We start from the raw sequence: 18,836 nt of genomic DNA, 5'->3' as shown, positions 1-18,836 counted from the left end.
AATAATAAAATCAATAAAATAATAGTAAAATAACAAATATTAAGCGAATTTCATAATGAGCGATATACGATAAGATAGAATTTAAAATTGACGAGAATAAAATTAAAATTTAAAAATAAGATACTCTTCTCAGCAACGCACGTTATATACTTAAGCCAGAATTATTTTGTTCAAAAATTAGTTTTTCATTATTTTGACAACTATTGAACATATAGACATAATAAGAATACAACGTTGTGTGCGTTTGATGCAATGCATTTTAGAATATATAATATTGCATATGCAATCTCACGCAAACTGACGGAACAAAAAGCACGTAGTTATTTTTTCGACATATGTATGTAATAAAAAACATTGCAATTTTCAAATGATGTCGAAAACAATATTGCGTACAGTTTTTCGATTTATTTTAAGTGGCAAGAATTATACTTTAAAGAGACTCACGCACATCAAAGACGTCTCTTTGAAAACTGCATTTGATTACAAATTTTTATTAAATATACAACTATGCATACTCACGGGCCTAGCGTAAAAAAATGTACAGTTTAGTGTAATATACATATACATATATCGCGTTCTCTGACCACAGGCAAATCTAGTTTATTGCTTTCAGAAAAAAAACGTCAAAAAATCGTAAAAGTAATTCGTGAAATTTTTTAACACAGTGACACACTACCGGTCCTACGTACTTTTAAAAGAGAAAAAATATTTATTTTTTAATTTTTTCAAATCTAGATTCACCTATACGTCTATTTAAATTCCAATAGCGATATACAAAGAAAAAGAGACGAGATGTAAGAAAAATCAGAGATCACCATTTGAGACTGCGATCGGCGGAGGGCTGGTGGAATTGTTAGAGTTTGTCGCCCATTTGTTTTTGTGTGGATCTACACCGAAACCTTCGTCGTAGTTTCCCCGAGTGATGAAAAGTTGTTTAAAGTGAGGAATGCAGTACACCTTGCCGTTGTTCAATGTAAAGGAATCCATCCTGTTCAAACACAACGACATTTTTAAAACTTTTACATTTATGAAGTAAAAACATTCAGTATTAGTATATATTTCCATACTATAATATATATATTTTATTAGTATTTTATATTATTTAGTCATTTTTATTTTGTTTTATTTTGCCAAGTGTTAAAAAATACATATTATGATGTATAACATATAATATTTATCGACACGTTTCCGAAAATTTTATCGAATTCTTTTTGTTACCTTAATATGCAATTGCACTGAAGACACCGAAAACATTGCTTGTGAAAAATTTTGTTATTCGTCTCAATCTTCTCCAAGGGATAGACTTTTTTCTGGCAACTCTCGCATACGTCCGTACAGGCCGTCTGGATTTCCTACATGATTGTTATGTCAAAAAAAAAAGGTATAAGAAAAATTATCCTTTCAAAATATTTTATAATGATATAGGATAAAACGGGAGGTATGTTTATAGACGAGTGCATATGACAAGTATGAAGGATATTTCTAAGGTGTGTGTATCCTATGTGAAGAAAAATGAAGAACGTGTGTTGTTTCTTAAACCTGCGAAATCTCCTCGTACTTCACACAAGACGGAGATTCAGGACTTCTTTTATTTACGACTTGTGTATTATCGTAATAAACGTTACACGTGAAAGATGAACAGAACAAGATCGTTATACATCGATAGAAATAATATGTTAAAAGGCTTAGTAGAATTGTAAACTATATTATTGCTAACTATGCTACAAAAATTAGAAGACTCCGATAGGCCGTAACGAAAACTTGTCATTGTCACTTGCGGATTGTCTGTATTGACATCTCTCTCTCTCTCTCTCTCTCTCTCTCTCTCTCTCTCTCTCTCTCTCTCTCTCTCTCTCTCTCTCTCTCTCTGTTAACTAAAGCCAATCTCTCAAAAAATCAAAATCACTTTAGCGTTTACAAAGTTTTTCGCAAATCGTTTCGTTGACATTTTCAATTATCGCATTCGTACCTTCGCACTGAATGTTATTGCACAAACGAAAGAGGAAGACAGATAACACGCCTATCGCGATAACATTTCTAATGTTTTCCCTTTATCTTCACAATTTTTAAGTATATAAATAACACTTACTATTTATTTATATAAAAAAATGCTTATAAAAAGAATTCTTCACTCGAGCCGAAGAGTAATTCTGATTACCCTGAAATTCTACGACCGAATCAATCGCGTGTTTCTTTCTCAAAAAAAAATCTTTTCCAAAGTACAATAGATATGCTAATATTATGCTTTTGTGTCGACGATCTCAGCAGAAGTGATTGATTTTAAGACGGAAAACTGTCTTTCGGCACGATCTGGTGATAAATATATAGAAACTGATGAACATGTGGTTACACAAATGACTAAATAGCTAATGAAAGAGAACGTCTTGTTTTGTGTTAGAAACAACACACCAAATCTAGATATACAATACAACAAAAACTTTTAATATTTGCTCCTTGCAACACCTATATATATGTAGTCACAATTTTCTATATTGCACAAGAGAGTTGTGTGGTAAATATACATAAAAGTATATATATCTCTGAATACGTCAATTCTTTAGATCGCACGAGAGAAGTTCGAGCACGAGAATAAGATTATTTATCTGATGTTTATTCTTCGTCTTGAGAAGAGATCATAAATGTATGTATATAAAAATTTACGTACTATCGCGTTAAGCAGTAAAAAGAGTCAAAATTTGTAAAAGCGATCAAAATGGCTATACAATTCTAACCGCTAGTCGGCTCTAAAGAGCATTAAATAGCGCCCAATATTTCTATAAATGATAATTCGTTCAGACCCCTTTTCCCTTATCTTAAAGTTGAAGAAATAGTATTTTTATTTCTTGTTTGTCACACTCACGCACGTTTAATTTTCTTTCGCGCTCTTACTTCCGCTTTACCTATATGCGCACTCAACTATCGACAAAAAACTTGGTACTTATAAAAATCAGAAATTTAAAGCGACAAAGATAAAGATCGTAACGACGCGACGAAGAAAAAATTCTGAATTTATTTTTCATAACTAGTTTTTATGTTAAACACCAACTTTATAGTCAGTCTTTCTTGTGATCAATATTTTGAGGTTTTTTGATTATTATTTATTACAAAGTAGATTATTTATAAAATGAAAAAGGCACGTAGTATAGTAACTGTATTAGTTGTGAAGATTTCAATCTATACGGTAAAGAAAAAATACAATTATCGACAATCTATGAAATATTTAACCAATATTCAACATTTGGCACTTTGTAAAGTCAGTTAGTGACTTTTATTCTAAGTAATAATCAAATAAAAAGAATGATGCGTGTTCATTTAAGTTAAAACTGAGAGAGAGTTTAAATTGGTTTATTAAATCATCATCACTTAATAATCAATATTAAGCGATAATGATTTAATAAACTAATATCTAAAAGATTGAAGATTAAATTCGCATCGTTACGAATATTATCGCAAAGAAGTCCAGCATGCGGCTTAGGTGAATCTCGATGTCACAAATGTACATACGTAGATATTTTGAATAATCCTCGCGAAAAAAAGTTATGATAAAGGAGTTATGATAATCAACATACGTGGTCTTTTATAATTATATATATATATATATATAAAGTAAATTAGTAGATAATATGTATATATATAAATTTCTCTCTGTTGTATATTTTAAGATGAGTCGAGCGTTTTCACGTAAAAATATTTATGCTTTTATATACGCATTGCAAAAAAGTATATATTAAGTTTTTTACATAGTGGTTTTGCACAATTTAGCAGAGTATTATCCTATAACATGTAAAAACTATCTGTCTCAAATCATTTTCTGCTTGTTGACATATTCTTTTCTTCTAATTGACATAATTGAAAGAAATGCTCGACAACACAGACTCTCATATAATATTATATTAACACATAACGTATAGTACAGTCTACAAGCTCGATTTATTATTACGAACATAACGCTCAATTGTTAAAAACCATCCCTAAGAAAACGCAAGGTCGTTACATTAATTGTTGATTAATCAAACGTCATCGCTATTGCGAGATAAAAAAACAATTTTTTTTCCATCGCGTTCCGAAGACGGTTGTCCTTCCTTTATCGATTCTTTTCTTCCTCCTCCTCTTCTTCCTTCTTCTCCTCCTCGTATTTCGATTTAATCCAGGCGCATCCGATTTAATCCTTCGGTTTCTCTCCCTTACTGCTCCGCGTCACAAAAAGAAGATTACTTGATATTGCTTTTGGCTGTGTAATATGTATTTTCTCTATCACACGACACAAGCGGGCACAACTTCGGCCAAAGTGGAGCGTGTTGCGGGTAAAATATTTCACAGAAGAAAACGCAAAAGAAATATACAAAAAAAAAAAAACATTAACGACTAATTAAGAGAAATTATCACATCAGTCATGCTCGATGAGAATCAGTAAAGGAGTTAAAGTGGTTAAGTCAATGCTTGCGCTTGGAATTTTACAGCATGTAACTCGCTGTCTTTCACTGCTACGTATGCATAGATTTAAGTCAAATAAATTATCGTAAGCAACAATTAATATTCATCGCAAAATGTACATCGTCAACAGAGAGTGTAGAAAGAAATATTCGTTATAATATAAAAAATATCGAAGCACACATAAACGACAAATCAATCGTTTTTTCAAGCAGTGTTTGAATTGCGTCCAAATAAGTTTCGAAATATGTTTGTAAATTCAATCACACATATGTAATGAAGTTATTTTTTTTTTTTTAAATAACTTATTTAAAATATATTTTATATACTTTTCTATTTTTATAATTTATTTTTAAAGTATATAGAATGTATATATAGAGTATATATAGAATGTTTTGACTTAACATTTTCTGACGCAATGTAAACTCTGCTTGGTAACTAAAACACATATACGGCTTTAAGTAAAAAAAATAACAACAACAAACAAACAGTCAGAATACGACGAGAATTTGAAAATCACACCATGCGTATACTTCATAATGCTAAATCGTTTAAAAAACAAAAAAAGAATTGTAGGAAAGACGTTTGGTCTCTTTCAATTTTTCCTGACATAGTTAGACGCAGAAGTCAGTCAAAATTAAATCTCATGTGTCACATGAAAAAGAGACTCGAAAGCGTTTTTTCCAGACTTAATCAAAAACTTAATATAATAAAGATGTCAGTAGTTGGTGGAAAATAAAAAACAATTAATGAGATATGTGTATGTGTATAAAAAGACTAATTGCAAAAGTAAATTGTGATACTGGTCACATCAAACGATGTATCCTGATTTACTGTTGGACCAAGTTTGTCGAGAAATATTGAAAAATATGTGTAATTAAATACATCCGAATAAAGTGCCCAGACTCACCACAAATCGATTAACTTTGACTTTCGGCGTGCGCGGAGATTCATTGGTCTGCGAGCCGAGGGACTCGAAACGAGCCCTCAGACTGCTCGCAGACTCTATGCTAGCCTGTTCGCCTTGAGCCATTTCTATCTCGGCTATATGATGATTGCTGACTTTTCCATCGGTCTCCTCCCAATGCTCAAACTTGGCACGGAGAGTCTTGGCGCGAGCCGCGTTTTGCGCTTGTTTCAAGAATTCGTCTTCCACCTACACAAATAAAACAGAAGAGAAAAATAATTTTTGAGCAAATAACATTTTATATAAAAGTTATATACACTATAGAAAATAAATCTCTTGTAAGCGCACCTTATCAGAAGCGCGAACATAGTTGGGGTCTCTTTCCTCAGTGCTTTCGTCATCAGATTCCTCGCCCTCTTCGTCTTCGTCCTCTTCGGAATCCGAAGCTGTCGCCTTGGCGTATTTATCTTCTGGAGGCGGCGTAAAACGCTTCAACGGTTTTGGACCATCCGGTAGATCCTCCTTGCATGCGTTCTCTTCCATCTGCCGGAAGATAGACAGCATCTTCCTCGCCGTGTCCGTGTGCACTACGTCATTCACCCTGTCGTCGGCTCTGACCACGTCGGGATCACGATAGATCTCGCGAACCGGTGAATCCATCTGTGTGTTGCGAAGTATAAAAATAATGTATATATATCAACATAATAAATAAAATAAATCAACTAAAAATCAATAAAGTAATATTACATAAATATATGCATATATATTATATATTGTATGTGCGCATACACAATTACTATGTTAAAATAAAGTAATGACAGATGAATGTATATTTTATGATTTCAGATGTGTTGAGTTTTCGATAAAAAATATATCTACCTATATCTACTGATAAATTTATAAAGCTCCTTGCAAGTATTAATAACACGTCGCTTATTTATTCACATAATTATTGCCTTGGAATTTCTGGACAATTACACAAACAAAAAAGAAGACATCTTTGTGTGCATCATTTATCGAACGATAATTTTAAAAGGAATGTTCGAACCGTGACGTATCGTCGGAGATCCAGATAAGCTGGAAGACTGTCGACCAAAATGCTTGCTTTTTTTACGAACCGTATCCGGCGTGAGTCAGCTCTGGAAGATTTAGTGTGGGTGATACGACTACGGATCTCGGGCAGAGTGTAAAAAAATTCCTCTTTTTTTCAATCGATAGTATACAAACATATATATATATATATATATGTGTATATATGTATATATATAATTTGTTTGTACAGTCATGTGCAAACGTAAATATATACAAAACATAATATAATATTACGTATAAAATATAAAAATATAACTATGTATTAAGAAAATGGTATCAGAGAATAATAAAATATCTTAGAAAATCGATAAATAAATAATTATAATAAAAAAATAAAACAAAAGCTTAAAGAGCATGCACTAAAATAAAAAAAAAACAATTTTATAAAACAAAAATCCATGCAAAGAAAAAAAAGAAAAAGAAAGAGCGAGAGAGGAAAAAGCGTATGGAAGACAAAACCTCAATAAGTAGATTTTTACGCCGATGTAATAAATTGTTGAAAAAATTTATGAGAGAACTGCCACAGCGGAAATTTCTGCTTCCAGCGAAATTCCACAAAATCACCAGTCCAGAAAGGACATTCGATCACACGATGTATCCTTGTATGTACTGTACCGCACGTCAAGCGGCAAATCAAATTGTGACGACGAGATTGCGCCCCGAGCACACAACGTTCATTTCTTTGCGCATTATCATCACCCGGGAACGATCTTACGGTTATACGACGAGAACTTGGAAAAAGATCTCGATTGTATACATCAGAGAGCAATTAGAACACTTCAACAATTCGACAAAGGCACATCGCGGTCGCGCACATTGATCATTCTTTAAATGGTGTGTAATTGAAACTTTCTTATGAAAGTTTCACACAATTTTCACTTCCGCCGACACGTCAGTATCACTCAACGCCGAAGAATCCGCAGATAGGATTGTTAAGAAAACCAAGTATTAACTGCTAATTATTAAAAAAAAAAAAAATATATTGTGAAAAATTTGACTATGGTATTACGCACAAATTGATCGCGATTAACGGACTGCTATTAACGACGACGATTTCGACCGGCCGTTAATCATCTGTCAGCCTGTCATTCGAAGGTTTCTCCGAACAAGTTTTTTGCTTCGAACCGAGCGTCACTCAAACATCTGAGCGATCCTTCTCAAATAAAAGAAATTTGGAAAATTGGCTACCAAAAATAGTATAGTAACGCAAAAAAATCCCTTTAAAGAACGCTTTACGGAGCAATTACGGAGCGTGACTCTGACCGTCGTACTGATAATTACCTTTTCGTAATTTTTATACCAAGCTTCTCTCTCTTTCTCTATGTCTTTCTCTTCTTTTTTCTTTCTTTCTTTCTCTTCGAGGTGCGAATCGAGACTGAACGTCGTCGTTCAGGCTCAGGCCGCGGCAAGTCTCGTCTGCTACTTGGGCCGCGCGCGCTTCTCGAAGGGGGACCCTCTTTCTCCGGTTCGTGAGAAGTCTGTACGGCGACAGCCGTTCGGTTGCTATGCCGTTCACACAAGGAGGATACAGTGTGTGTAAGTCCTCCCCTCGATGTGTGTGAGTTATACTAGGAGGGTCCGCCGCCGCGCGGTGGTGCGCGTCTTCCCCTCGGTTAGGGCCCACTGGTCCCTGTTCTGCGCTCTCTCGGCTCGCGCTCTCTTCACGAACGGAAAGATGTAGGAATACTAACGGTAAAAGAGTATGGCCGCTGCTGCGTTGACCACTTCGAGCGGGAGGTTCAAGGACAGCCCGTTTTGTCGGAATTATTCGTTGCCATAGTGTGTGCACTACGTAATATGCACCGAGGCTTTTATAAGTTTCTTATCGCACATCGATAATTATCACAAATTCTTTACGCGCAGGTGTCCCGATTAGCGAGAAATAAGAAAAAATTAGATTTACTGACTTTTGGCTCGAGAAAAAATTATTTTGCACTTCTCGCGTGCGAATATTTCATATTCGAAATATACAGAAACGGTGAAACAAGCTTTTTACTTCGAATATTGTTATTATAAGCAATAAGTGTTATTTAACGTAAAACATGTAACAAGGAAAAGTAAGAAAACCAAACGTTAGAGTACGTACAGAAAGTCTTCATAAAACTTTGCAAGTGACAAACAAAAAGTCATGACGCAACACAAAACGAGCAAAATGCACTCGACTGCAAACATTTCTCCTATGTTCGTTAGAAATGAGATGATTATACATCTCTTGGAATATTAATATTTGCGATGCGAAGTTCGTTTCTCGTATCATCGGATATTAAGTTAAGTCGTGTTAGAAGATATATATCTTCTTTACACATTGCTGTGTTTTACCGATAAGCAAAAAGTCTTTATCGATGATTAATATAATGTGTCATTGATAACTGCTCCATTCCAGAATGCGGCAAAAATAAACTATGCAAAAGATACTATCGCAGATAGAGAGAGAAAAGACACTTGTTAAAAACATTCGTCTTTTCAACAAGGAAGAAATAATGTATATAAGACATTTACAATGCGTTCAGCAATATTGAATCGAGATAAGATATTATTTGTTCTGTGAAATACATCGACGCGCATACAGCATGTGTCATTTAATTAGTCAACAACGCGTTGGCCACACGATTGTTAGATGAAAATTGCACAAAAACGTCAAGTCAATCAACGACAATAAAGTCGAGAAATCAAACCTTAACTTGACCGTCGCGAGGTGGCGTAATTCGAAACTGCTTCCGCTGTTTTTCCGGTTCCTTATACGTCTCAAAAAATTTGAATTTATTCGAAATTTCCGATGTTTCTACGTGAACCTCCTCGGTCGTATCCGAGCTGCGTACCACGTCGTCTGAGACTTGACGACCCATAAACGCCTTTTTCCCCAAATATTTCAAGGATTATGGTTATTATCAGGCTTACGCTAGACGTTCCAATTGATAATTGAAATTCAATAATTTTATAACCACAAAGAGAAAATTTGATACTTGAAAAATTTTAAAACATTATTATTCGAGCGAACTTACGAATATACACGACACTTGACTTATATAAAATAAGATTTAGACTTACATCTCGTGCACGTCGTGGAGTTTCGGTTGGCGTTTTCGGTAGCACTGGCGTCACTGGACGTCCCGTTTTCGCCGCAGAAGCGTCTAACTCCAAAAACAGCGACCGTGACTTCCTGCTGATGCCTGTATAGAGCGTGACCAAACATATAGCGTCATAAATCACTCATAACTTTAAATTGTCAATTAGCAACGCTATGTTCACTCTAAATAAGTCAAGAACTCATAACGATATAGCTGTTTGTTCAGAAAACATTTTCTATAAAGTCACCGAATAGTAACACTACCGTTTATTCTATACAATATTTTTATCTCGAACTATCTTATATTATCATTTGATTTTGTCTTCTAGATTCGAAATTGTACAACGTAGTGTATTTTCAATTAAATATTGCTCTTAGTCTATTTCAAGTTGCTTTGATCGTTGCCGTATTTATTTTAGTGTGCGTTAAACAGTCTTCAAAATTTGCAAGTCATTTAATTATCCAAAGTTACTTCTCAGTAACTACCTGCTGCGATCACCTCTTCGTCGGCTTTCTCCGGTTTCGGTTTACTGTCGGTTTCGTCGTCTGAGGTCGCGATTGGCTCACCCCGTTCGAATCTCTCTTTGAGGGAACGAGCGTGGGTAGTTGAATGCTGAATCTCTTCGGCCGCGTTTATCTTCGTAACGCGATCATTTCCGGCTACCGCCTGCTGATACATTTCCTTCATCTTGCCTTGTTTACCCTATAAAAAACCCGATGAAAGAATTTTATATCTACTAGTTTATCAGACGCGTGATATTAAAGAAAAATACGAGCTATTGTTAGTGAGAAATAAGAACTCTTTTTTGTTAACTTTCTCACCATGAACAATCGCGAGCGAATTCCTGCAATCTCTTCTTTCCTAGCCTCGCGTTGAATTTCACGTCTTCCCTGTTGGCTGGTGGATTCCCAACGATTCTTGATGTCGTCCATTTTTGAGAAACTGATTGGTCGTTCGCGCGTAGTACGTTTGGCTTTTATAATTTCGGTTTCTACTTCTAAAAATTTAAAAGAAGAGAGAATGTTCATATAATGCACAAAAAATATAAAATAGTAAAAAACTTACGTGTAAAGCTCACGTTTGTTAAATTTGCAATAACATTTTGCTTATGTTTTTTTTTGTTTTTTATTTATCTTACCTTCGGTTTCCTCTGCATCGACTTCGTCTTCGCTTTCGCTGGACTCCTCGTAAGGTATGCCATTGAGAGATTCATCCGCCACGCCGATATCCATACCTTTGGCCTGGAATCTGGATGAGAAAACGTGTACAGCGGTTACGGATATTTCACATCAACGATCATCGATTGCGTTCGTAACGTGTTCATGTGGTGCACTTTCTCGGGTTTCGAGTTACGAAAACGAAAAACTATATATAACTGCTGAATATATACCACAAAAATGTTACTCGAATATTTATACCGATCGCAAACGAAAATTTATATCGCAAACGAGGTTGATTAATTAAATTTTGACCAACGTAAATCTATATTCGATGATTTATCGTAGATTTCTCACTTGGCTAATTTGCTGAGAATGCTGGGCGACCTCTTAACGGCGATCTGCGACGGCGATCTTTCGATCTCATTGGTATTCTCCGCGCCAGCCTTTTCGAAGACCTGGAAGCGCGACTTGACATTCAAGCTCGAGAGTTCCTCGAGTCCCAAGTCGGGTTTGTCAGAAGCTGAAAAATTCAGAAAAGAGATCTTCAAGCTCTTTTCCGCAATGACGTATTTACTGTCCAAATATGGACAGCCTTCCTCCTCGTACACATACAAACACACACACTTTCTCTGCCTCTTTTTTTTTGTCTTTCTCAAACAATAACTTTGTTAGACTGCTAGTCGAAATCGACGATTCATCATAAAAGTGCACACACAACAGACATTTCTATAATGTTTTTCACACAAAATAAAAGAAGAATTTTGTTAAAAAGGACTTGTCTGCATATCGAAAGCAGAGTTACAATGATCGCCCTGATGTGACAGTACAGGCAAATATGAGACACGGTGTTAGGTTTCAAGCATCGATCACGTTACAGCTTGTACAGGGTTTTTACCTTTTCTTCGCGCCCAAAGAATATCTATTTCTTCACTTCAATTCATTAATTTCGCCAACCATAAATCCTAAGATATACGGTCGATAAATCTTTCATCGATGTTAAGTAACAAAAAATGGTAATAAAAAATAAGTGTATGTAAATACAAGCACATAAAAATACGCAAATAGTAAGATATTAAAATATAAATATTAAAAACTAATTTCGCGCGCTCTTTCTTTAAATGAAATTTACAAAACTAACAAAACAAACTTTATAAAAAAAAAAAAAAAAAAAAAATATACGATAATTGTATCTCATCAATGTTGATCTAAGTATATCAAATAAAACGTTGAGATGTTGAATGATTAACTGCGTTTTCTTAAATCGAAGGGCCGCCTAGGACCGCGAAACACATGACGCGATTTGGCGCACAGATAAATGTTCGATCAGCAGCCCTCAATCAACCAGTGGTTAAAAGCCACTCGGCAAAACGGGCATACACACATGCTAGGAACAATCTCCAGATCGCGTTCCATGCCACTCACACCACGTTACCTCTGACCACATCGGGCGGCAGCTCTTTCGGCTCGTTCTCCCGTATGATCAGCTCCGGTTTTCGAGGTCGAACTGCGGAGTTCACAAGACAACTCTTTGTCGCATTAACGATACCTCTTATTCCCTCGCTATACGTTCGCTTACATATAATTACACGGAGGAGAGAAAGAGAGAGACTATAATTTTAGCTTCTGCGCTAATAGCTGAACAAAGTAGGTCTCCCAAGTCTCCAACTTGTGTCCCGGTGTATTAAAAACAATAACGCTCATGTTTTCATCAGAATGTCTTTCTGTTAACTTTTTCACGCTCCTAATTCTATAATATTATTTTATTTTACACATATTTATTTGGTAGCATTAAAACCAGTAAAAAACAGTAACTGTATTCCAGAAAGTAACCAATAATGTCGCAGAGCGTAAAGAATAAGTAAAATGTTTTGCTTTAAATTTATATATTTTCTTAAAAATTCTCTCTCTCAATTTTCTCGTCTGATTTTATGCGTTTACGCTCTACTCCTTTTAATGCATCGCGTGAGTTGCAATTCGTTTTATCCGGCGCACAAAGTTTGCGCGGGCTAAAAACTTAACGACGAGATGAAGTCGACGATGGAATCGACGTCGGTTGTTACGTACCCGCGTTAAAATTTAACGAGTAATTCACAAAGACGATCCGTTTAAGGAGATTAGCGACTGCGACGCGCCGACAGTGTAGCGTACAGTATTGCGCGAGAAGACGATAAGTAATCATCTTACCGGGTTGGTCGGACTCTTCGACCGGTTTTGGTTGGAAGAGTTCCTTGAAGTGTGGTTTACAGTAGAGCGTGCTCTCGTGGCTCTCGTAATTGTCCACGTTAAGCTGTTTGCTGCACTGCACGCACCGGAAGCAATTCTTGTGCCAGACCAGACCCTCGGCCTTTGTCTGTTCCATTTGGAACACGACCTTGCCGCAGCTGCGACAATTCGTGTTTGCCTCGCCATTCTGACCCACCTGCAACGCGCAAAATAAGCCGTTTAATTAGGGTCTTATAGCGACTTTCACTCTCTAGATAGTCTCCTCGGCAAAACGAAGCGCAGTAGGTCGCTTCTCCAAGCTTTTGAATTAATCTATGTCAGAGTGATAAAGGCACGTAACATTCAAGATTAATAGTTCGGTGTAATTTTTATTTAATGAAAACAGCAAGAAAGGGAGACTTACGGCGTTTAGTTGCTGTTGAACTTTTCCCGCATCAATTGAACGCACGTGCAAGACTGTTTTCTTGGTGAGAGCGTCGAATTTGTTGAAGCTCGATTTCTGTAAAACACAAATAGCGATCGCGTTAAAATGATATCACAAAAAAGACTAAAAAAAAACAAAGAAAGAAAAAGAAACATTTCGCAGACAGATATTTTCTTCTTATTTGATTCTAATGAAAATGCAAGAAAGAGTTGTATTTTCTGCACAGTTTTACTGTTTTCAAAATAACGATGCAACAAGAAAACAATGATTAAGGAAAAATAAGCAAGCAATTTCCCGACGCCATTATTGTGCACAAATAGAACAGATAAAAGTATTCTTATAAATATCTTAATAATTTAATTTTACAAATATTATATTTTTAAATTTATTTTAAATTTCTTGTATAAACTTTAGACTTTTTAATTGATTTTGTGTACTTATTAGTAAGTAATAAACTTGTTGAATATTTTCATCGAAATTGTTAATTTGCGATCTTACAATTTCTCTCTTTTATCGTCAAATAAGTATTCAAATTTATTTGCTAAACGTATTTAAAATTTCCGAAAAATAAAAATCAAATGCTTTATATGCAAAATATATATGTATATTTTTTAATAACTGTGTAAATTGATACACATAGTAATCTATACTGAATTTAATTCGAAAATTCATATCGGATGTTAATTTATATCTCGTGTAAATAAATAATTTCTTTCATACCCTTGTAAAATTTAAAAAATCCATTGAAAAAAAAAACAATTTAGGTAGGAGTCGAACTTTCCGCATTCCGTGCAATTGCCTAACAAATTCGACCACTTATGGTCGAATAACACATTCTTTGGTCTGCGTAATTCTAACGAATAGTCACAAAAAGTCTTTCTCCCCTTTTTTTTAGCGTCTAGCTCTTAAAATCCTTATTTTTAGTTTGATAAACTAAAAACAACTTTTTATGAATATCAAAATTTTCGTTGTGCACAACGATGGCATCAAATTCTCGAAAAGATCGTACAAAGGTCTGAAAGCAGAAAAAATTTGGAAGCTATAAAAAAAGCAAAGTGCATCCGTTCATTTGAGGGTAGCAAAAGCGATTGAAAAAAATTCGAGCCAGGTCGCCAAGTCAAACCTCTGTACGAGATCTATGCTATCTTATATCACATTATCTCTTTCTTCTCTCGATAAGAATCTTACCTCGAACTTCAGCCTCCCACATGCTTGATCCTTGTCCTTACCCTCGCTCGTTAAGCTTGCCAAACTACAGTAGGAAGCCCTCTGTTCCCCGAAGTCGATTTCAATGACAGTTTTAAGGTTTTCGCATGCCAAGGAGAGGTAGGCGTCGAATAACAAAGAGATGAAACAGGCCGCGGGTTAGTGTGAAAAAAAAACAAACACAGACGGGCGAGATACGAAACCCGAGTATATCATCTCGGGGATATAGCAGTTAGCGAGATCGCAAATTTTTTACAGTTTGTTAATATCCGGAAAGTTTTCAGTCATAATTTGTGGGTAGAAATCCGTCATGCGACGTAAAATAAATATGACGACAACGTTGAAGGCGGAGATACTCGAGCTTTCGCTAGTACTTACGTCTGCGCGGACACGCAAGAGTATTAATTTCTACTCTAAACACACATGTGCATCTTCTCTGTCGTATGCTCAATAAAAAAAAAATATATATATATATATATATATATATATTATATCTTTGAAATAAACTAGTAGAAAAAAGACATTTTTTCGCGAGGGTTTTGTTATAACGGCAGGAAAAAAAGACACTGCTTCTAAAATTTGAGATTTATTACAGGTTTATTTGTTTATGATTTTGATAGTAAAACACAACATATTCTTTTGTTCTCTTTATAACATGAGTTTGAAGCAACAATTCTTTTTCTCACTAAGCCACAAATGCACGTAAGATGTGTTTTAATCGTTGATTGGAGCTTTGCCAACTGCTACATCAAACGACAAAGGAAAAGAAAACGAACGACAAAGGACAACATTGGAAGCGGCATTGGAGTCATTCGTCGAATCGCATTGTGCGATCACAATGCACGCCGCAAATTTGCTCTTTTATCTCGAATTGTGGCTTTGCTTTCGGCAACGGATGCTATCAGCACGCTTTCTTCACCGATACGATCGCGAGCAGTTTTAATGGGTCGACATTAGCGATCTTTTGGCGCAAATGCACCGTTAATATTTTTACACCAGTATATAATGTTACCAATCGAGCTATCGCATTACACATCTATTTAATGAGACTGAAAAAGATTTTAAATCGCGATGTTTAGATAAGATTAAAATAAAAGATAATCATTATTACGAATATGAGATACAAAAAGTTTGTAGTCACAGTCTCCGGAGATCCCGCATTTCCTCGCCATCGAGCGAAGTAGGGCAAGTAAGTGTAGTGGGTTATTATCAAGTCTCAGCCCTTCCCGTAAATGGAGAGACGGCATTCGCGATGTGACGGTGAACAACTCTAACCGTGCATGTGGGTTCTCCGTGGCGAATGTACTTGACCGAGTACTCATTCGGGAGAATATTATCGAAAATTTTTCATTTTTCCAGAAACGTCTTCCGGCCGTTTGTGTACTTATTGCCAAAGTAAATCGATTTAGTGTAATATTTTTTATTCCAAACCGGTCAATTTTGTTCTTGACTAGAAAATATCCCCGTGACAAAAAAGAGAGAAACTTTGTGAATACATTTAATTTCAATATAAACAGAATTAAAGATAAAACTTTAATCTTTTCTCAAAATATTATATGTGATTATACGACAAGTATCCAACATTAGATTCATAGACTTAACTTGTTGTATCGACGTGGAGAGAACGCGCATCAACGTCCGTACTTTTAATGCGCGTTCATTCGCTTATCCAAGCGCGGCAAATAATAGACCGCCCGCAGATACCAAAGGATAAAACAATTACACGCCCACGAGAGGCTTTCTAGATCGTTACTCTCAAGTAGAAACCGGCGCGATCGCGATCGATGCCGTAAAATATCAGTTTCGTTAGGCTGGCTCGTTATCCAATGTTGTCCGTGTCGAAAGATACTTACAAGGGCCTTGACCGACACCCCAGTGAAGACGTGTACGTCTTTGCTGAATTTCGAGTAACCTCTCTCGCATATTCTCAGATCACCCGTCGATCTCGCCTTCTACGATGGGGTGAGAGAGCGACAACTTCAAATTAGCGGTGTGAGTTTTGTGGAGAAGAGACGCGAGTTTTGTTAGTTAAAGTACCAATTAAGCGACGATTTCGTCAAAACGCAATATTGAAGAGATACACAAATTCAGAAAGCGCATATTTTTGAAAATGCTTCGGTAACAGAATACAGTTTATGTTATGCGTTGTACATTATAAATATAAATAATATATAATTTTTCCATTTTTGTGCGTACAAAAATGTTGTTATAAAGTTTCATGAATTAACAATGTGAGAAACTTAAATATATAATCCGGAAAATGTTTTAAGAAAATAAAAAGTTTTATCTTACAGAACTCGCGCTCTCTAGATGCGATTAGTGTATATTATTAGGATGTAAAATAATTATTATAACGTATATGAATTTCGGATGACACTATCTTTATATTATGAAGCAAATATTGGAAATGACTCATGCAGTAACGAAGCTTAGGTATAATAACGCGTTTCTTATTCGTGTCGTACACGCTAAGAAACTTGCGACATCGTTAATAGGCGTTTATCGTTAATAGGCTTGCAAAATCTGTCTACGCAGTATGATCAACATTAATAATTAAAAATGGCGAATATAATTTCCTTGTAAGCCAGCTATATTTTAATAATGCAATTAAGAACCCATGCTTAGTTTTCTACATCCATTGCAATGATTTTCTATTTGCAACAATAAACTAATTAAAAACTTCTTGTGTGTCTTATTATGTAAAACGAGCTTTTTTTTAAGTTTTGCGTAAAAAATCATCGCCAAAATTTAGACATTGACACATCACTTGCGACCATACAAAAGAAGAAAAACAAACACGTAATGTTGAATTGAACGTGAAATAGAATAGAATAATGAAATTCTACAAACCTCTTCGGTTTCCATTGAGTGGTTCGCTTTTCCGCAAGTTGTCTGATCGCCGTCGTTCGAGATGTTCGAGATGTCGCCAAAGCTGCGACACTGTTAGTGACAAAATACATCTGACAAATGTATCAGCTATTAAACGAAGCAAATTTTTATATGCGAAAGCGTGTGTCAACAATTATTATCGATTTTAAATATTATCGATGAAGAAAAAAATACGAGACCTTCTCGATTTTCGAGGAAAACCATAAGCATATTTTCTCGCGCGTTCATGTTTCTTCATATTTTGCTGTAAATAATAACAATACAAGTTAATTATATTTCGCTACTTACTAGTTGTTTGATGGACACGCCAGTCGCGATTCGTTCCCTGCTCAGCTTCTCCTGGTCGTTACGACTCGTCTCTGAGACGTAGTTCTGTGTCTGCGTGCGCAAAAAGAAAACAAAACAAATGCAGGCAGGTATACATGCAACAACATACGTTTTTTCGTTATTTTGAATACTAATTATATGTTAATGGCTACAAAATTATCCGCGCGTAAATTCGATCCAATTTACTTCGAGAAACACCGTTTCTTCCAGTAAAATAAGGATCAAACGCTCCGTCATTTTAGCCTCATTACTCACACAAAAGCGCAGTTTCAGCGTTCATTAGGTCACGCTCCGAGTTACGCACGCGATTCCCGAAGGTGGCAACATAATTTTCCGCGAGCGCGCTTAATCAGACGGCGAGCTGTCGCGCGCAAATGTAACTCCCTAATTACCTTATCGAGAGCGACTGTACGCCGACTGCGCCTGTCGTTAATTATTTAGTACAACGTTGCCGTTATCTACGAAATCTCGTATTTAATCACAAGATGAGCCAACTGGAATAAATCTTGTGCACGCAAATATCTTGTCACAGTCTTCTTGGCTGAGAAATTAAGTCAAAAAATGGTACTTGTATATCGCAATCGTGTGAACGTCGTCGGAGAACAACTGCGTTCAGACAGTTCCTACCAGAAAAAGCGTGTGCAAATAATCAGAATCGATTCTATCAATCTTGATTGTTGCATCTTTTCCGCGACGTTGATTGAGGACGCTCTGTGACGTTTCTCGGATAATGTGTTTCTCGATTCATGTCATACTGTCGTACGTGTACTAGCTGTCATCGCGGTGTGTGACATGTTGTAAAAATCCATGTGTACCGCGAAGTGCGCGTTTTGATATCGAATGTATCGCATCTATTGTTGCCTCTTTTCCGTATTGCCGATTGATTGGTTGATCGAGTAGAGTCGAGTCGAATCGAATCGGTAAGATCGAGAGAGTAAATAATGACAGAAAAGCGATTTTTAGACAGTTCGTCGTATACGTGGAGAAAATTAAAAACGTGATTAAAGTCACATGACAGGAAAGAGTAGAAAAACAACACGTGACTAAGGTAATGTGACTGTAATGTATATTATACATAACATTAAATAATATATATGATATAAATAATA

At 35.7% G+C, this 18,836-nt stretch overlaps 1 protein-coding gene across 9 annotated transcripts in view; it reads right to left on the bottom strand.

Moving 5' to 3' along the window:
* Positions 1–331: 331 nt before the first annotated feature.
* The window catches only part of LOC109858150, a 50,107-nt gene continuing 31,602 nt past the window's right edge, over positions 332–18,836 (bottom strand). For 2 of the 9 annotated variants that reach the window (XM_020435134.1, XM_020435136.1), the window contains 17 exons: positions 17,689–17,778; positions 17,362–17,451; positions 16,365–16,463; positions 14,494–14,574; positions 13,285–13,380; positions 12,843–13,077; positions 12,091–12,162; positions 11,013–11,178; positions 10,637–10,746; positions 10,320–10,495; positions 9,984–10,200; positions 9,479–9,600; positions 9,106–9,282; positions 5,687–5,998; positions 5,342–5,587; positions 1,219–1,352; positions 332–988 (listed from right to left, as the gene is read on the bottom strand). In XM_020435134.1, coding sequence (XP_020290723.1) covers positions 805–988; positions 1,219–1,352; positions 5,342–5,587; positions 5,687–5,998; positions 9,106–9,282; positions 9,479–9,600; positions 9,984–10,200; positions 10,320–10,495; positions 10,637–10,746; positions 11,013–11,178; positions 12,091–12,162; positions 12,843–13,077; positions 13,285–13,380; positions 14,494–14,574; positions 16,365–16,463; positions 17,362–17,451; positions 17,689–17,778 — 2,607 coding nt within the window. In that variant the 3' untranslated portion in view covers positions 332–804. Of the gene's footprint in view, positions 989–1,218; positions 1,353–1,524; positions 4,188–5,341; positions 5,588–5,686; positions 5,999–9,105; positions 9,283–9,478; positions 9,601–9,983; positions 10,201–10,319; positions 10,496–10,636; positions 10,747–11,012; positions 11,179–12,090; positions 12,163–12,842; positions 13,078–13,284; positions 13,381–14,493; positions 14,575–16,364; positions 16,464–17,361; positions 17,452–17,688; positions 17,779–18,836 lie in introns of those variants that run through there. The other 7 variants (XM_020435139.1, XM_020435137.1, XM_020435135.1 and 4 more) reach the window with 7 other exon arrangements.

The sequence above is a fragment of the Pseudomyrmex gracilis genome, unplaced genomic scaffold (genome assembly GCF_002006095.1).
Source record: "Pseudomyrmex gracilis isolate BER0280 unplaced genomic scaffold, ASM200609v1 scaffold_190, whole genome shotgun sequence".
In the NCBI taxonomy this organism is placed as follows: Eukaryota; Metazoa; Arthropoda; class Insecta; order Hymenoptera; family Formicidae; genus Pseudomyrmex; species Pseudomyrmex gracilis.
Note: the sequence above shows the minus strand (reverse complement) of the source record. Positions and strands in the feature narration are given on the sequence as shown.